Source organism: Falco rusticolus, chromosome 2, assembly GCF_015220075.1.
Source record: "Falco rusticolus isolate bFalRus1 chromosome 2, bFalRus1.pri, whole genome shotgun sequence".
NCBI lineage: Eukaryota > Metazoa > Chordata > Aves > Falconiformes > Falconidae > Falco > Falco rusticolus.
Window position 1 is genome coordinate 14,339,284 of NC_051188.1, and position 19,392 is coordinate 14,358,675.

The following is a 19,392-nucleotide window of genomic DNA, read 5'->3' on the forward strand; positions in this document are numbered from 1 at the left end:
ATTTGCTGTGTTGTAGGCATCTATTTTCTGTAGCAGACACAAAAGCAAATTTTTTAAAAAAATTAGTTAAATGTAATTTTAAGGAAATTTCCTATATACATGACTTTCAGAAGTCTTATAGCAGCTAAATGAGACAACTTTCATTGTTTTTAATGTCTTCTTTGTTCCTCAGAAATATTCACTATGAAAAATATTCCACTTATCAGTTCTATTCAGCAGAACTAGTTTTCTTCCATGACAATAGAGAAAAAAGTATTCTTGTCACTGATTTTACTGGAAGAAGGGCTGAAGGGCAAGTAAGTGATAATGGGCAACAATCATGGCACCCATATGGTGCCAAATAATGTGTACCTGCACATCTATCTATCATTCATAAAACAGCAATTGATGAGTAGTATGGCACTGTACCAGAATGAAGTACTCCTACTGTGGACCTGTGTTGTGATTAATAATGATTAATTAAACACTTGCCTGGCCATGGTGTCTGTTTTGCAGCCAGCAATCATGATGTAATTATATTCCATATAGAAAGAGGACAAGCGTATAAGGAGTTTGCACTTAAAGCTGACTGCAAAACAAGAGACCTCCAAAATTTCCAGAAAGTTGCTCAAGCAAGAGTATAAATTTTGTTATCAAAGTGAAGTGTGCAATTAGAAATAAGATATAAGAGCTAATAAATGGGGTAAACCCCCATAATATTGTTATTTTTACTACTTCCAATACATGGAAATAGCTATCAAAGTGCAGTAAATCAAAATATGTAGCTAAAGATGAGAAAGGAATATCATAAGTATTAGGGCTAAACCCAATAAGTTTTATTAGTGCATCAGAGACAGAAATGTCCTATTTAGTCTTTGTGTGGAGAATTGGTAGGGTTGAAGTACCTGTGTCAGGTAAGCATGTGAAGTGCTTTTAATCTTCCAGTGGAAATGTATGTAAAGTAACTTCTCATAGGAAGCAAACTTTATAAATTAGACTCATACAAGACATGTCCTCAAACCAAACCTACAGGACACCAAAACTGGAAATCAGTCATCAAGAAAGACAAAGACATACATAAGTGGAGTGCTGAAGAAAAAGCAATCAGTCTGTTTTGTTTTCTAAGGAAAAAAAAAAAAAAGTTACTTGATTTCTATACCTGTATTTCTTCCATGGGAGACAGTGATAAAGGACCACTTTGCAAGAATAGAGAGGTATTGTAGGGACTGTGCCTCAGAGATGAATCCACACACACTCCAAATAAAGTACCTTTTGTCAGGTTAAGAACTTAGTGCAGCAAACTGACACAAGAAACAATGATTTTCTCTTTCCAATATATTCAAATAAATAGAGGATACCATTCCATACGGGACTATATATTGACTTTGTGAAGGTAATTCTGTTAATAGGCTCAATGAAATTCAGTGATTTGTGACATAAGATTAGAGAAAAATTCTAAGTTCCAACTACAAGTCTGGAAATTTTCTGAGCCTCTATGAAGTACTGGAATTTGGAGTATCTTGTCTGCAAGTTTGGGTACACATGCAGTAACTCACAGCCTGATTTTAGCTGGCTGAAGAATAGCTAGAGTTTTACCCATGGTTCTTTTGCTGTGTTTGCGTTTGTTCTGTCTCAAATTGGACACCCTGAGATACTGAGGGAAACATGTTTTTTTAGTGTAACTTCATATAGTTACACTAAGTGGAAGTTAGTAAATGATGGCAGAAATTAGTAGAAGCTTTGAATTTGCACCTATGTTATGAAGTACTTTTCCCCATCTAAACTGCCACAAGATCTGTTTTTGTCTAAGCTTAGACTTGAAAGAAATTCAAATAAATACAAAATACTTTTTTTAAAAATATTAGCTTGTAACAGTTACATTTTGTGTTATGATGTCCTCCAAGCTTCTTTTGGAATACCTGAAGCAGTCTAGTTTTCAGTTCACAATCAAATATTTTGTAACTACAGGGTTGTTTGGTTTTTGTTTTTTTTCTTTTTTCTTTTCTTCCTTCTTAAGTGCCTGCCATATTTAAACAAATGTATGTCTGTACCAAAAAGCCCAATGGGTGCACAACAATTGATAGGTGTTTGGGCTAAAAAGAAAATTAAATGAGCGCAAATGCTATCTAATCCGTCTCTTGCCTCAGCGTGAATGTAAATGACAGTTTCCACATAGAACCGTGTGGAACAGCAAGCCACAGCGAAAAGCCCTTCAGCTCCCGTGAGCAGGCATGCAATGCTGTGAGTCAGAAGCAGCAGTGCCATTAATATATACTTCTTACACAAGCAGTTTTTTAACTTAAAGAATATTGCAACAGAAAAGGTAACCAAAGCTTTGGTCACCTTAACATATCCAAGATAGAATGATACTGAAATCCCCCATCTAGACGTACGTTATCACTTACTGATCTCCTGAACTGCGGTGTCATTGCAGGAAAATTAGGTTGTGTTGGAATTTGCTAAATCCGTCCAGGTTTTGAAGTTGTTGTTCTATTTTGCCCATAAAGTGGAAGTGTTCAGGAGTAAAGCACAGAGTGCTAAAGAAGCTCTAGAGAGAGTAATTCAAGTGATTTACTTGATCTCAATAAAATCTTGGCCTCCCTTGTGGATGAAAAAGACAAATTCCATGTAGCAAACCATTTATTAGGGATTCCCTACAGAAAGTGAAGTATATCAAGCATTGTATGAACCTTAATTGTCGTTATATTTTATTGCTACTTAGATTATTAAGTGTTTAAACTACCAGATAACAGAATCTATATTCTTGATAGTGGAAAAGTGCTAACAGTAATTTCACTAAATATTTCAGCCCTGTTCCAACAATCTCTTGGAGGAAAGTTAATGGTCATAATCCAAGTAAAGCCCGCCTGAGAAAATCCCAAGCTGTTCTTGAAATACCTAATGTGCAGCTAGAGGACGCAGGAATGTATGAATGTAAGGCTGAAAACTCTCGGGGAAGAAACGTCTTCAGAGGACAACTACAAGTGTACAGTAAGTGTAACTGCACACAGTATTATCCAGCAATGATTTGTGCACTCTTAAAGCTTTAAACTACATATGAAGGATGCTAAGGTCCCTTAGAAACAAAAAATCTTTCTTCTGAAATAAAATCAGTATTAAATTATGTATTTTTATTTCTTAGTAATGCATTAAAGTCTGAAACATAAAGTCGATTCCCTCAAAGAACTGTCTTAACTACAATTTTAAGTTTGCTGTTTATGGGATTTTGGCTTTCTTTTTTAAGACTATCACTATAATTTTTAGTCTATTTTTTTCATCCTGATAATAATATATAACAATGACATGCAACCTAAACATGATATATCTGTCAGAAAACTATATTAGAGATATCTTTGGGTTTTTTATCACAGTTTTAATAATGTTTCACCCTTGCCACACCTGTGTGCTGAGTTTTGTCAAATTTATTGTACAGGAATCAAAAATGGAGAAATGTTTCAGTTTTGGTAGAAAATTTTCAATCTAGGCATACACAATTTCTGAAGGTTCTGTTTTTCAGAAAGTGCTGAACATTTTCTAAGACTGGTAAAACTTTCTGAAAGTTTTCTGAGTGAGCACACAAAAAATATTGACTCATGCATCACATTGAAAAGAAAAAACACAACCTGAAATCAAAAATATTTAGTAAAAGTCATGACTTTTATATATTATTACTGCATCCTAAAGGATAGAAACAAAAGCCTATAGGACATTCCCTGAATACTGATAAGTCAAAGTTTTCTTTATACTGAATATATGATTGAGCCCCACCTACTTCTTACCAATTAAAGCTACATCACTTGCTATCATTCCATGAATCCTACAACCTTAAATACTTAGCAGGAGAGGTCTACTGCCAGAGGTCATGTGATGAATCTCAGACTGAATTGTTTTCTGTCTTCAAATTTCACAGTCAGTGGAATTCCAACTGCTGCAGTTTAGACAGGTCCTCAGGCTAATAGATACCTTTAAGAAGGAGTCTCTCCTGTTAATCAATTTTATTTTTCTTTTGATTTCAGCCCATGGCTCCTAGTGCTTTCTCTCCATTACTAACTATGCACAGTTCTCTGTCTTTGTTACACCCTTTCATCAAATAACCATAGACTGGCATCATATATTTAGTTTATTTTCCACATATGTCAACATTTCCAGGTCCATAATCAATTTTCCTGTCTCCTCCAGCTTTCCAATGTCTTTATCTTAGCTCCCTTGTTTTTAGTGAGTATCCGTATATCTCTGGATGATGCTTGTCTCCTTGCTTTTCATTCACATCCATTTAGAGCGAAGGGCAGGTTTTGGTCTTCAATTTTTTATTTTATATTTTTGTATATGCTGAAAAAATATTTGATGGCAAAGATGGTGGCTTGCACCTTTTTTTTTGTACATGCCATCCATACTGCCCCTGAAGCAAATGTTTTATAAGGCTTTTACTGAAAAACAGCAGTCAAAGCCCAGGAACTACTTGATGTCTCCTATTGTGCCAATACCCCAGCGATATTTCTCTGGTATTACAAATTCTTACTGTCAATTACTTCCATGGAAGTATAGCAGCTCATGGTAGGGACCTGGGGGCCAGGGGCATTTAGCAGCATGCTGGTCTTTTTCAACAACATTTCTTAAACTGTCTGAAATTAAACAGATTTTATTGAAGCAGACCACAAAAAAAAGAAATTATTTGAGTTATAAGGTGTATCACAGCACATGCACTTACTAGCTGTTTTCTAGAACTGTGAAAATACTAGATGCCAATGCAAAGGTGTTACAATTCTCTATGCCTTCCTTTTTCAGAGTTAAAGGAATATTAAAGGTGCTCTTCAAGAGGGAAACTAAGCTGTTGGAGAATGAAATTATTTTCTCAAGGGCACCCTGCAGACCTGTGGCAGAAAATCACAGCAAACATGATGTGCTACATGACACTGCTTCTCCATTAGCCTGTATACATTTTAGTTTTGAGCAGAAATAAAGATGGCACTCAAATCTAGGAATCCATAGAAAATATTTTCTACATCAATTTTATTCTACTTTTTCCCAATTGAAATATGAATTTTTAGTTCTCCACCATTGTCAAAATTATGTTTTTTACAGTTATTGCTTTTATGGATACAGCACAATTTGTGCTAATTAGCATGTTTTGCAATTATATTAGAAAAACATCTTTAATACTATAGAAAGGGAGTCCACTTCAGATTATCTCATTTCTCTGATATGCATTATTATACTTTAATTCTACTATTAGTATACTTTAGGCTATCTTACAGGTAGTCAAAACCATATCTCAGTCAGTTTCACCTACCTGCATTAGTGGGGAGCAAGGTCAGAGAACTAACAGAGGGCTTCTGGATGGAGAAGACTGGCAGCAATCTCCAGTACAGCACACCAAGAAACACAGTTACCAGCTCCCTGAGAGTACCTTTTCTTGGCCTTGAGATTAAGTACTCCCCAGGGAGCCTCTGCCAGCCTTTAGTGCTCCTGAAGACAGCATTAGTGTCTCACTGGCCTACAAACCTGGACAAAATTTTCCAGGAGCGTAAGAAGGTTTGGGTCAGAAGGTTTTTAGCAGCACAAAGTTTAGCGAAATGTAACTTTTCAAAATTCTCAGCTTCCTTTGCTGACAGCTGATGTGGCAAAATTTGGGGGCATTACTTGAAACAGCATTTCCTGCTGTACCTCTTACTCATAACAACAGTCAACATGAATTATTTACCTTTAAACTCATTGTCTTTTCACTGACATCTTGTTCCTCCAGGAGGCAACGATTATTTTGGCTCACAAATTCAGATGTAGGCCATCATTTGTTACCAGGGGCTTCTTGTAAAATTTCAAAGCAGGCTGTAGGACCAGCTGTGTCATACTGCAGTCTCACATTTTGCATGTCTCTGTGGGAACTCGCTGTCTGTCTGTTTGAATCTTCTTCATTTTGACAGTTGCATCTGATCTGGGTCACCACAGAGTATTTTGGAGAAAGCCCAGGACACCCAGCCTGCCTGTCTGGTCACATTTAATTCCATCCTAGTGATTTTTCATTTCTTACCTGATGCTGCAATCCAGACATACCATGACTGACTGATGCAGCTGACACTTCGGATGTTGTTCAGAAAGTGGTATTTTGGATGCTGACAATTTTAGATTGTTGTAGTCTCAGCACTTAGTGGAAATTCAGCTGTGGAACTGACAAAGCATTAAAAACACAGTTTTGATAATGTAAGACATCCTCATATGCACTGCAACCTATTTTAGAAGGTGTGATTTTTCCCACAAGTGATCTGTTTATTCTGTAAATTTCCATGAAATTTTATTCAAGCTCAAGTTGATTAATAGAAGAGACTACAAAATCTAAAATTTGGGTAGACAAATTGGCCATTAACCTTTTGTATTTACCATTCCTTCACAAACCCTGGCTAGCAGCATTTTCCCAATGGTAAATACTGGTTTGTGCAATTCCTGCTCTTCTCTCACTCTAAAAAACTTTTTGGGTTTTCTTCTGCACTACCTACTTACTACTTACTAGTACAAGTTCAGCAGATGGTGGTGGTATGAAGCAGACCACAAAAACACAGTTTTGGTCGTTTTTCTTTTGGCTGGATCAGTTGCCTGATCCTCCTGACAACGCCCCATGAGCAGCACTGCTGCCACAGCAGGAGGGGATGTTTGCCTTAACACCAGAGTGGAACAAGCAGCTGAGGATGGGAATATTCTGTAATGCAATGTAATGGACCATCCTGATTTTAAAAACAGTTTTCATCGCTTCCTTATAAAAACTGTATGGAAGAACATCCACTAGTGCCACTACATGTTAGCTGCATGCAGTAAAACTGGGTAGAGAGGAACAGATTTTTGTGGTCAGAATTGCACCTTCAATTTAAATTTGCTATCTTATCTTTCTCACAGTGATAGCTATCAATTCTTCTCCTACTATATACTTCCCAATTATCCTTGTGTCCAGAAAATTTTTTTTTTTTCACCAAAACTCTATACTGATTCCCATTTTAGGACACCATCTGAAGTCACTTGTCTATGCAAAATTTTGTTCTTAATATTCTCAGTCAAAAAGTTTCTTTATTATTTGAGAAAGCAGGCTGCTTTCTGCATCAGAATTTTGCACAGAGGATATAAAAACTGGCCTGTAAGCTTGCAGATTTATTGCCAATTTGTGTTTGTAAAACATTTTGACATCCTTGAATAAACAGGTGCAGAAATGCAGCGTAAAATAAATCAGGGATTGGATGGTGATTTTAAAATCTCGGCAGTGTTGTATAAAGCTATAGCACAATATCCATAAAGACTACTGAATAATAAAACACATCCTTCTATTCTTACATTCACCCCAAACCTCTTCACTGAACAGATAAAAACCAGACAAACTCCCATTTTCCCCCAAGATGAATGATGCATTTCTAAAAAGAAAAATGAACCTATTACTTTTGAAATCTGTTCAAAGGCCTCTCACAATTTATAGTTTCTAATTAAAACTAAGCGCAGCTATGGAATGAAGTTTTCTTTGCCTGTATGTATAACAGGATGATGTTAACATTTTTGTTTAAAAAAAAAAAAAAAAAGACTATATTGAATCAGAGGTTGTACACCCAGTTAAATATTTCACTTTTTAAATTATTGACAGAATTTAAGAACAAGTGTTATGGTATTATGGAGAGTGACCCTTGCTAAGGGAACTCTCTGTGCCAAAGTAAGGAGTGCATAGAGAGGAAAGGAAGCTAAAAAGTGATCAAAGTATTTCTCTCAATCATGCCTTTAGCGATTTTCCTGCTACATCTACCTACTACTTTGCTACCTTGTTCCCAAAGGAGTGGTATTCTAATTGCCTTCACTGACGGCAAGTTCAACAGCTTGAAAATTATGAATCCAAAGGTCATTTAGACTATGAGGAAAAAAAGTAGGGTAGAAACACCCCAACTAGTGAAAAAAAAAGTTGTTAATACCAAATGATTGGGGTTACAGAGGAAAACCTGTGCCATGATTGTGCTGCCAACACAGTGCACAAACAACAACAACAACAACAACAACAACAAAAAACCACAGTCACAAAGGGTAGGGAACAGCAGTTTTGTACTGAGGAGAACAGCTCTGCAGCCATGCTCGGGGAGACGGTTTTATTTCACTGTATTTATTTCACCTGTAAACAGGTGCACACTCTAATGCTGAATGCTCTGGTTCATGATGAGATCAATTTCAACACAGAAAAATGAAACTAGATGTGCTTTGGGTCATATAGTAGATTTTTTAGAAAAGCAGATAAAAAAGAATGAAACATAAACTGGGACAGTTTAGAGCCTCTCTGCATGATTTTATAGCACCACTGGCTAACTTTTATGAATTTTTAGGTACACATTTAACTGTCCCATCTTCCAAAATCATGTTAGCATACTCACTTTCAAAGAAACATTTCTTCTCAGCGTGCTTTCTTCGTGCATATTGAAACACTCAAAAAGAAAAGAACAGCATCAACTATACAATGCAATCAAACGATATTTTTAGGACAATTAGCAGACAAGTGAGCAGGGACTCCTGCAAACTGCTTCTGAGGGGTTCATGGGACCCTTTGATATAACTTAAGAATCAAGTGATTCAGTGCGGCGGAGCGTACATGGAGATGTCAGTCATTGCCTCGACAGCAATAAGAAGAATAAGGGAGCAGATTGGTTTGATCTTGGGTTTGAGAGTGAGGTTGGGTCAATCTTGTTTCTGTTTTCCTTTACTAAAAGGGAAATTAGTGATTCTTTTTCTGATATGTTTCCAGCTGCTGAGAACTGTCTGGTCAGGAACTGTAAAGCAGACTATTCTCTGCTTAGGAACAGTAGACACCTCATTCACTTTTTTTATCATCCATGCATGAGATGTAAGGTAGAAGCTGTTAGTCACCTGTCATGCCTTTTCATATCTTCTTACATCTTTGATTGGTGACCTGTCAAACACCAGCTAGATTCAGAGATTTATTTTTAAACTAATTTCCCCATGTTTAAGTACATTATCAATTATCTGATGTTTGAAGCAGAGACTTTGTTGTGACAGATCTGGACTTCTATTCATACCAAGCAGAAGAATTGTACAGTCCTTTAGCAATGAAAGCCTTTTAGCTACTTATTCTCTACTATTTGAAAAAAAACTCACAAAAATTTTTAATATCATTAAGGTAATTAATTTAATCTACTATTCTCTTTGCTACACAAATTGACATGGTTATGGTATGAAAACCCAGAAGCTGGCTTTTAAGCGTACGTTTTTATTTCTGCATATGAATGCTCAGTTCCTCACTGAGTCATGCAAAGTTTTCCAAATTGTAAGATCTATATACAGCTATCTGATAGACTGCTGCATTAAAGATCTGCTTCTCTGGAAAAAAAAAATCCTTGCTTTTTAACAGATTATTACATGAAACTTAGATTTTAATGATAACATATATACCTAACAACTCTGCCTTTAAAAAATGACTGGTTTAACATTGATTTACCATGTAATTCCTGATGAATGCTGGAAATCTCATGGGTTCTGTGCTTAGAAACATTAAAAGCTTTTTCTGTCTTGAAATACGAATTAAACTCAAGACATTTTAACAAAAATATGTGCAAATACCTTACAAAATGTCCAGTCATTCATAGTTGAATAGATCATGATTCCTTAGCAAACTGAGAAAACAACATGAAACAGAGTCTATAATGATTGACCTCTTTACCAAAAATTAAATAGCTTAGGTCTTAAGAAGTTACTAAATATTCTGTTGTGACTACCAAGCAAATGTTCTTAAGTACAGTAGTAAAACATGCATTAATATATAGTACTGTAAATGAGTCCATTGGACTTTATTAAATCAGGCAGATTTCTATTCCTGTTCATGATATTATTCACTGCCTGGTGTCATTACAGCATGTCCTTTAAAGTTATGGAGTTTTGTTAATTTTATTAATTTCTCTTTTGGTTTTGATTGATTTAAAATGTGTTTCTGAAAGTAAGCTAAGCTTTGTAAAGGCCATAATTTAAGCTCTGTAATTGATTACATCTTTGCATATCAGCTAGAGACTTACCAGTTTATATGGTTTGTATATAGCTTTTATATGCTTTTTCTTACAGCCTACCCACATTGGGTGGAGAAACTTAATGATACTCAATTAGACAGCGGAGACCAGCTCCGATGGGAATGTAAAGCCACTGGAAAGCCAAGGCCCACATATCGTTGGCTGAAAAATGGAGCTCCTCTCTGGCCTCAGGTACGTTAGATGAGGAGTCACCAGCATGTTGCATGTTTCTCCTTTCATTCAGATGAAGTTGGTTAAAGAAACTACTGAAAAGTACAGAAATTACTGGTTTTTTATGTTAGTTTCTTAAGTGTTAGTATACAGATAGGTTTTCTATGCATGTCTCCTCTGAACCATCTCAAGCAATGTAAAATTCCATTAATCAGCAATTCTCCAAAATATTTGGGAGGCAGAACCTTTTGAGCTGTGTCTGCAACAACATCTGCCATTGTACTATAATGTACATCTAAACAACCTCCATTAAGTTTTGGTGTTTGCTGGTTGTGGTTTTTTTTTTCCTTTAGATAGTGGTATTATGCTGTTTGTATCTATTTTTTTTCTGTATAAAAAGATAGTAACAACTCAGAGAACAGCTGTATTTGCTGAATCAGATTCCTTCATATTTCCCCCAATGTTATGCTATTTACCACATTTTGCTTGTACCTAATCATACTCTTCAAACACTAGCAGGATAATGTAAGAGGTACAATGATTATTATATTTTCATCAGTTTTCAACTCCATTAATTATCTGCAAGTAACAGAACTCACCATCAAGACCATAAAAATGCTCCATGCAAGACTGCTAGAAAGTAACACCTTTAAATACAGTCACATATTTAAATACAGTTATATATTTTAAAAATAGACCTAAATGAAATTCTCTTTTTCTTTAGAAGACCACTCATGGCCTGGCCTGCCTTTTATTTCACTTTGTTCTGTTTCTATCACTGAATCATCAATTCGTCAGCTCACATCATGTGGGTTTTGTCTAGCACCTTTCCATTTTTATAGTCTCAAATTATTTAAAGTAAAGAAAAGTTTTGTAAATTTATTTCATACATTTTTGCAGATTAAAATAAAGCTGTTCAATCCTGGGAGAAAATGTCTTCATTTGTAAATGAATTCACAGAATAGATTTATGAATATAAAAGATGTAATGTCTTTCTTTTCAGTGAATGTGGCTTCTATCTGTGAACATCAACCAATTATGCAAACAATGAGAAAGGAAACATAAATATAGTTTACTTTTGAAGCTGTGAGGCATTGAAAATAAGGTTATACGCTTTTACTTTATCCATTTCTGCCTTTTTAGATGGAGCTATTAGTCCTGAAATTGAAGCAATTTAAATATCTGTACTTTTTGTTTTTCTGATTTTCCAAACCATTAGTTGCACCAGGCTCTGAAATTTCAAATTAAAAATCAGTTTAAACTGGGGCCTTACAAGTTTTTTCGGTTTCCTCTGTACTCCCAAACACTTTATTCTCTATCTGCTTTTGTTAAACCTACAACTGTAATACTGAAACCTAGAGAAGTTTTATAGTAGAGTAAATTATTCATTATATAGCTCCATGAAGTACACATTTTCAGAAACGGCTATTAATGCCCCTTCTCTGCCAGCTTTGGTAATTATTTTCTACTAGTGGACCTTTCAAATAAGAAATTTGCACAAATAATGAAGGAAAGCTGACTCTCTCACTCTTGTTCATGCAAGCAATCTTTCTCATCTACTTTTATGAGTATAGTACCATGACTGAAACCAAACCTTTGCTAGAGATCTGAAGATCTTCAGATATGTTACATCCACAACAGACTTTTCGCCTCATTGAAGTTTCCAGGGTGAACTGCTTTTAAAAATCATGTAAGGGTAATAGCAGACAAACAAGCAAACAGACAAAAGCAAGCCTTGGAGGTAGTGAACTTGCACTGAAAAATATTTACCTTTACATATCTTTTGAGTTTTTTCTGCATTGCCCCACCTGTTTTATTCTTGTCATTCTTTATATAACAAGAAAAAAAAAAGTAAGCCCAAGGAAATTTGTTGCTCAGATTTCTTTTAACCTAAAGATGTCTTTTGTCCCTTTGCCTAACAGCATAGCGAATTTCCAATGCCTGTTTACTTTTATAGATTGTTTTCAATTATTATTCCATTACAGAGCAGGATTGAGATGGTTAATGGCGTTCTGATGATCCACAGTGTGAACCTTTCAGATGCTGGAATGTATCAGTGCTTAGCAGAAAATAAGTATGGCACCATTTATGTCAGCGCTGAGCTGAAAATTTTAGGTAAGTATTATTGAAAAAAAGCAGACACTTCATTTTTTTCCCATTTGGTAATTACATGTGTTCTTGGTCTGTTATAAGGAACAGCATCTGCCAGTCCAAACTTAGCAGAGCAGGTAAAAGTTCATTCCTTTTTATTTTTGTTATTCATGTGTGAGTGTGTCCTTTGCTGCTGAGAGAGCACAGGTCCTTCTGTTCATTGAAAATTTTATTTCATAAATTACTGACTCAGTTACATTTTGTGACTACTTCTCATATAAAGTTATTTCAGTTCAAATAAATGGAAAAGTATTTTTTTACTCCCTCAAAAATAAGTGCAGGAGAATAAACTTAGAGAAATTAAATATATTTTTGTCTCTGTTAAAATAAAATTATTATTTCTACCAAGACCATTATTCAATGTTAATTAAGCATGATCTTATTTTTAAAGGTGTAAAAATTCCTTGTGAAGTCACCAGAACTGATTGAATACTGAAAATTACATACTTGTAATTGGTCCATACTATGGTATGGTCCATACTAAAGCAAATACACTACATAGTTTTACCTGGAAATACAATAATATTTTCATTATTCTGAAGCTGAAGTGGGCAGTTAATGAAGACTTGAATCATGTCTTTCCAACACTTCTTTTCCTTAAAGCAAAACATGGTAACACACAATGGGACAATAGTGATAAGAGGACTTCCACAGAGTTCAGTGAGATCCTTATTAGAGCATGGTATAGCTGGAAGACAGGTGTCTTTCAAAATAATTCAATGGCCGTATCAGAGATTAGAGGTCTCTGAGATGCTCAAACCTTGCAAATTTCAAAATCTGCACCTGGGCATTATTCTTGTAAACTCCCAATCAAGTGAATAATAACACTGGATTTACTGAAATAATATTTGAGCTAAGATTTACTTCTTCTGAAGACTAGCCTATCTAGTACATTTCCATTATTTTCCAGCTGGCCGACATTAGGATTTCACTGATAACTCTTCAAAATATTTCTGTCTAGCCATAAATTGAACCCTACAGTCAGTGCCTGCTTTCTTTCCATCACTTTCCTTTGTCATTTATGATTCAGTCAGCAAAGACATTCCTGTTGGTTATGACGTTCTCTTGCTCTGTTCTCTATATGTACTATAAAATAGGTATACCTATTACATCAGGTAGTTGTACATTTTCTTTGATATTCTCTAATACTGGAAATGGCCACTATATGTTGTAGCAGTAGAATCATTTTGTCACTTGTGAGATTGTACCCCTGTTTAATTTTAACCATAAGGTTGCATTAAAGAAACAGTTATGTTTAATTTTCTGGATTACTAAAGGGAAAAGAACAGAATAAATTGTCCATATAAATATCTCTGGTATGAAAATTACCCAAAATAATGGTACAAAATTCCTACATATTTGAGGCAATGGAGAGTAACATGTTCCTATATGAGTAGCTGAGATAGTGCAGAAGGGGCTTTGGTTTTGCAAAACTGGTTTAAGAAAAACAAACAAATGAGATTACTTGAGAACAACTGTCCTTTCTAGGTGTGAAATTAATTAGTGTCATTTTGTGATACATTTATTAGCTTAGCTCACATATATAACCAATGGGACTTCTTGAAAAGTGAAATACTAAGAGCAAGACTTGGTTAAATATCTTCAGTGAAGAAGTTCTCACTCTTTTTTTCCTAGTATTCTGAAATTCCCAGTATTCAGACAAATATAAAAAAGGAAAGCAATGAAATTTCTCTAAGAGTAATATTTTTTGTAAGAATTAACTGTAGGGAGTGCATTTTGGACAGTTGCAAAATTTAAACTTCTTTTCATTTTGAACTAGTTATTTCTAACAAGTTAAGTATGAAATCCAAAAATTTTTGAAAAGGTGTAGCTAAATTAACTGTGGTATTTAATTTCTAAAACTGTTTGATTTCACAGTCAATGTTACTTTTGTATGCTGATGTAAAGGACATCTCACTAATTCATAACTGAATTAAATTATAGACCTGGCATCTAGTCTTGATTACTGATTTCAAATATTTTGTAAAATTCCATCTAACCTGTGGTGTAATAATTTCCAAGCCAAACCCAAATGTACTACTCTAATATTTTATTAGAAGGTAATGAAACAGGAAGTTGTGATTATTCTCTGTAGAGTTAACGTCCTTCTTTTTAACAGCTTCAGCTCCCACTTTCCCCCTAAATCAAATGAGGAAAACAATAATTGTTACCAAAGGCCAAGAAGTTGTCATTGAGTGCAAGCCACAAGCCTCTCCAAAGCCAACTATCACCTGGAAGAAAGGAGACAAAGTGTTAAGGGAGAGTAAGAGGTCAGAAGCCTGTTCGGTAAACTAAATATTGTGTTTGCATGTTTGATTCTGTGACATGAATATATGAAAATACAGCAAGCAACAAGAACATGTATATGTTAGCATGGGTATGGCACAATTATTTTGTCAAGCTGATTCATCTGTCAGTAATGACTTTATTGTTTCCACAACACTGAAATGAAAAACCTTGAAATTGTTCAGAGATGTAGACAGATGAAAAGATATTATTTTGGGGGTCCTCTCTATTTTCTGTTACTCATTTAAAAAATGTTTCAGTTACATTGTGGAGATACTACAAATTCAGTGTATGAGGGTGTTAAAAGCATAGAGGCTAAAGTAGTCAGGACCACATAAAATAACAAATGTGCTTTTTCATTTGAAATAATTTTAAGAAGGCAGATTTGCAGCTTGATCACAATGGAAGTCTGTCTACAAATAGCTTTAAAATGACTCAAAGAAGAAAAATATGATTCCATTATAGGATGTAATTATACAAGTAATTTCTGTACTCAGCAGCACAATCTGTTTAACCGAATATGTTTGATTAAATAAGTTCTGTCCAGCTCTGTACATTAGACATAGTTTAAAAACGGCAGGTTAAATGCCAGCTGTAATTGCAATTTACAAGATTGCACTTCTGTACAGTAGAACAGTTTTGGCAGCCTGCACATGGTCTTTAAGTACACAGAGCAATCTTATCTTCTTTCTGGTAATGTATGTGAATAAACCACTTAAACTGACTTGTATGGCATTAGGCAAAAAGATAAAAGCAACGCCTTTTGGTTCATTTGTGCAATAGTAATGAAAGCAGTAGAGCACATCTGTCCTTGTTAGCTGCAAGAGCCATTTCATTCAGGTGAGTTTTATTTTTGTCTCATGCCATTTGTTTTGTTCCGAGAAGGAAAAATGGGTGACTTTTCATGCCATATTGGCTCTTTGGGAGAGCAGAGTGAAACAGCATTATATGTAACATTTTACTAACAGGTATGAGTTGTATAGTGCATGTTGAGAAGATACAACAGAATGATATTACAAAGGTGCTGATAATATCAAATATTTTAAGACTGGTGCCTCTATGCTGTAGCTACGCAATTGACTTTTTCATTACATGACCTTCCCTTCTCATCTCCACAAGACTCATGATGGTTTCCCTGATCACATGTAAATCACTTTTTAATCCAAGACCAGTAAAGCATTTTGGTAATTACCTGATGCTTGTGCAAACGTATGACTAACTCTGAAGTAAAAATCTGCTAAAAATAAGAACTGAAGCTACATTTTTGGTATTTGCAGCTTTTGATACTTGCTTATTTTGACAGGGGTTGGAAGGGGAAATTATGAAACATGGAAGACAAAAAGTTTCTTAAACTATTTAAAATCTTTGAAAGACTTGGGTTGTGTTCAACTTAATTTTTAGTCAGCTGTTCAGGGAGTAACTTGTGTCATTCAGAGCAGTTTCCCTGCATCTGCTGTTTATAGAAGGGTGGGGTTGGGGGGAATATCAGGAACTCAGTTCTTCCTCTGCATATTAATAGAGTCTATCTAAAGAAGAGATGAGGAAGCCTGTCATGATTTTGGGAAAGAAAGTGTAAATCAATGCAGGAAGTATGTGTGTTTCCATGTTTTAGCCACTCTGAGAAGGAACCATTGGAAGGGAACTATGTATACATTTTTTAAAAAGGAATAATGTGACATGGTGAGCACATCTACACACTTTTAAAAGGGGATTTCTTCACAGTCTGCTGATAAAGATCCCAGCAAAAAATACTAGGAACTGTCATGTGATGAGTTTACATTGAATGTTAAATTATCAAAGATTTCGGGGAGGGGGGGTGGGGGAAGCATTCTGATTAATTAATAAGGAAGGGCAAGGACAGAACAGTAGAATATATTGTTTTTCTTTTCTGCCACAGCTTATTCCTCTTTGCAAGTTCTTGTACAAGTGCATATTGTGTTTTATTTTTGCCAAGTCTGCCACCCAGAAAAGGAATTTGCTCCATGTAAGCACATCTGTTAGGAAAGTCTCAATGCAAAAGAGACCTTCCCCTCTGTGGTGAAGAAGAAATTCCACTTGACTAGCAGGTCTGTTATCATCTAATCCACCTCTTCCAAACTTAGTTGCCTCCTTAAGTGTTCCTCCATACAACTAAAAGCTCATTGACAGAAATACCTCATGTGACATTTGCATTTGTAACTGAGCAGAAGGCTGAGCTTGTTCCTGTGTGACTCATGGCTGGGTGCAGTTCTCACTGCAGTCAGACCTTGACTCTGGCTCCTGGAATTTAATGCAGTCCGAAAGCCTCAAATTTTTCAGATTCATTCAAAAGGCTAAAGCCACTCACTTGGCAACGTAAATGTGGAAAGGGTCTTCAGGAGTTCCATCCCTTGGTCTGTTTCTCCCTTTAAAGAAATTATCCAACTCAAGGTCTTCATATTCATAGCTTGCCTGTACTAGGTTTGCTCTCACTGGTGAGCAATCATTATTCCGAGCAGTCATATCATTTTATTCCACTTGGAAAACATCTATTTTATAACAGCTCTTTTGAACTGGGTTCTGAATGAGTGGCAAGTTTATAAGATAAGAGCAAAGAAATTAGGATATTCACAACTATTTGCTGATGAAAAGTATCATTCTGAGTGTTACAATCTTATAAAAGTTTTAAATTTGATGAAATTACTCCTATAGAAACACACTTATTTCGTAAAGCTTCCACAGCATTCACAATTCATTCTGTTCACCAGAGGTGAAGATCAAGACCTGCTGCAAAAGCCACATTTTAATGAAATAAAATATATGGTATTAGGGATCTACTATGCAGAAGATTAGGACTTCCAAAGAAGAAGGCATAGTCTGTGAAGCTTACTGATACAGGACATTTAATGATCGCTATCAGCATTTGAAAGGAACTACACATAAAATTCAAATCTCTTTAATATATCATTCTCTCAGTGAATCATTAATACATTCAAACATTTGTACATTCAGCATTTTTGCCTAAAAGTTAAGAGGAGGGGGAAAAAAAGTTATTGTTATACTTCTGTTTTGGAATTAGAACACACCTGAGCACAACAGCAATGGGAGTTGTGTAGGTAGAGAAACAGGTTTAAGCTGCATATTTTCATCAGTTAACTCACAGTAATTAAACCTGTTAACTATCCTTACCAACCACTTGTTTCTGGACTTCATTGTCTCACATGCTGATAGATGACTGTGTGCCATTTATGGCACCTGTGGTAATGTGTACTCTGGTTATTGATTTGAACATTGAGTTCCTTAGTCCATAATAATTTTGTAAAGAACTTTTGAATCTTTTAGTTCATAAGTCGTTTTGTTTTTGTGGAAAAGTGGATTCTATTGGGATCCAAGTCTGGAAAAAATATTTTATGCTTTGATTGTAATAAAATGTTTGGTTGGAAGTTTGGTTTAGTTCCTAAATAGGAAAAATTGGGCCCTTGGGCAAGAGTACAGTGATCAACAAACATTTTTGTGAAGTTTCTGAAATATTCCGATCAGATACTTCCTAATCTGTAATCAAGCCCTCATTTACTATTTTAGCAACAGCTTCTAAAGAAAACCCAGACCCAAACTAGTCAGACCAGGAAGCCAGACAGGAGTCTGTTTTTAATTAAATGGTTTTTAAAAGTTATGTATCAACCTCAAAGAAGGCAACAGAAGTGATATTTAGTGACATTATTCTGTGTAGACAGTAAACTTTATAACACACAGTAGACTAGACTGGAATCTGCAGTCAGTTGCAACAGTATGAAACATGAATAGTGCTATTAAAGTCAATGATTAAATTCTGGAGAAGCATTTTTTATGAATTCTTTCAGTTCCTGTGTTCAGGCTTCTGTAAATTGCAGGTACTTTCTAAATGATTTACTACTGCCTAAAATTTTGGAAGCTATTACTATATGACCTGTAATCTCTGTTTCATCACTTTCTTAAAGTCACCTACTTTCTTGTTTAGATTGCCCTGTAGTAGTGACTACAGCTGATGTTGGGGGGTCATAGATATTTACAAAAAGCATTGTAAATCTTTGTTCATCTGTTTTTCTTCTTTCTCCTACATCTAAAATATTATTCTCATTAAACTTGTATTGAATTTTTACTCTAGTTCATTATTTCCATTACATATTCATTAATTATAGTAAAAATAAAATAATTCAAAAGCACTCTAGCAGTGCAAAGTGTTCTATTGCATCCCTATTTTTCCTTCTTTCAGAGGAGCAAGAAATAAAAAAATAGCACAATTTAACCAACAAATGGGTAACTGAGGAAGCAGGATTTTTATAGTGCCAATTTTGTGCTACTTTGTCTTGCTTTCGTTTCTTTTCCTTTTAAAGCTTCTCAATAATGCTTATTTTATCAATGCTTCTTGTATATCTAAAATCAAGTGTAGATTAATAGTTAATCTAAACAACACATATCTAAATACAGTGATGTAGAAACATATATGTATCCACTGGCATTACAATTCTGCATTGACTTCTCCCTTTCCATATGGCACAGTCTAAGCTCTTTCTCATGACAGAACAAGCTTTGCTGAAAACTGCTAACAGCCTCCGAGGGTCACATTCACAATAGATCTCCATGAGCTGAACAGCAGTGCCAGTATCTCTATGGTCATCGTGCAGTTGCTCATATTCATCTACTTAGCTCCAAAGTTAATTTTGCCTGAGGACTTAAATATATGAAGTATTTTTTTGGAGGAGCAGAAATTGTAACAGTACTTCACCTGCCACTTCAACTGAGCCATTTTTCCTATGGAACAATTAGTTTCCTGCATTCCACT

At 35.2% G+C, this 19,392-nt stretch overlaps 1 protein-coding gene across 5 annotated transcripts in view; it reads left to right on the forward strand.

Moving 5' to 3' along the window:
* The window catches only part of CNTN5 (contactin 5), a 678,576-nt gene that overhangs the window by 531,392 nt on the left and 127,792 nt on the right, over nt 1–19,392 (forward strand). For all 5 annotated transcript variants that reach the window (XM_037377787.1, XM_037377784.1, XM_037377786.1 and 2 more), the window contains 4 exons: nt 2,789–2,970; nt 10,060–10,196; nt 12,161–12,290; nt 14,446–14,596. In XM_037377787.1, the coding sequence (XP_037233684.1) occupies nt 2,789–2,970; nt 10,060–10,196; nt 12,161–12,290; nt 14,446–14,596 (600 nt within the window). The remainder of the gene's footprint in view (nt 1–2,788; nt 2,971–10,059; nt 10,197–12,160; nt 12,291–14,445; nt 14,597–19,392) is intronic.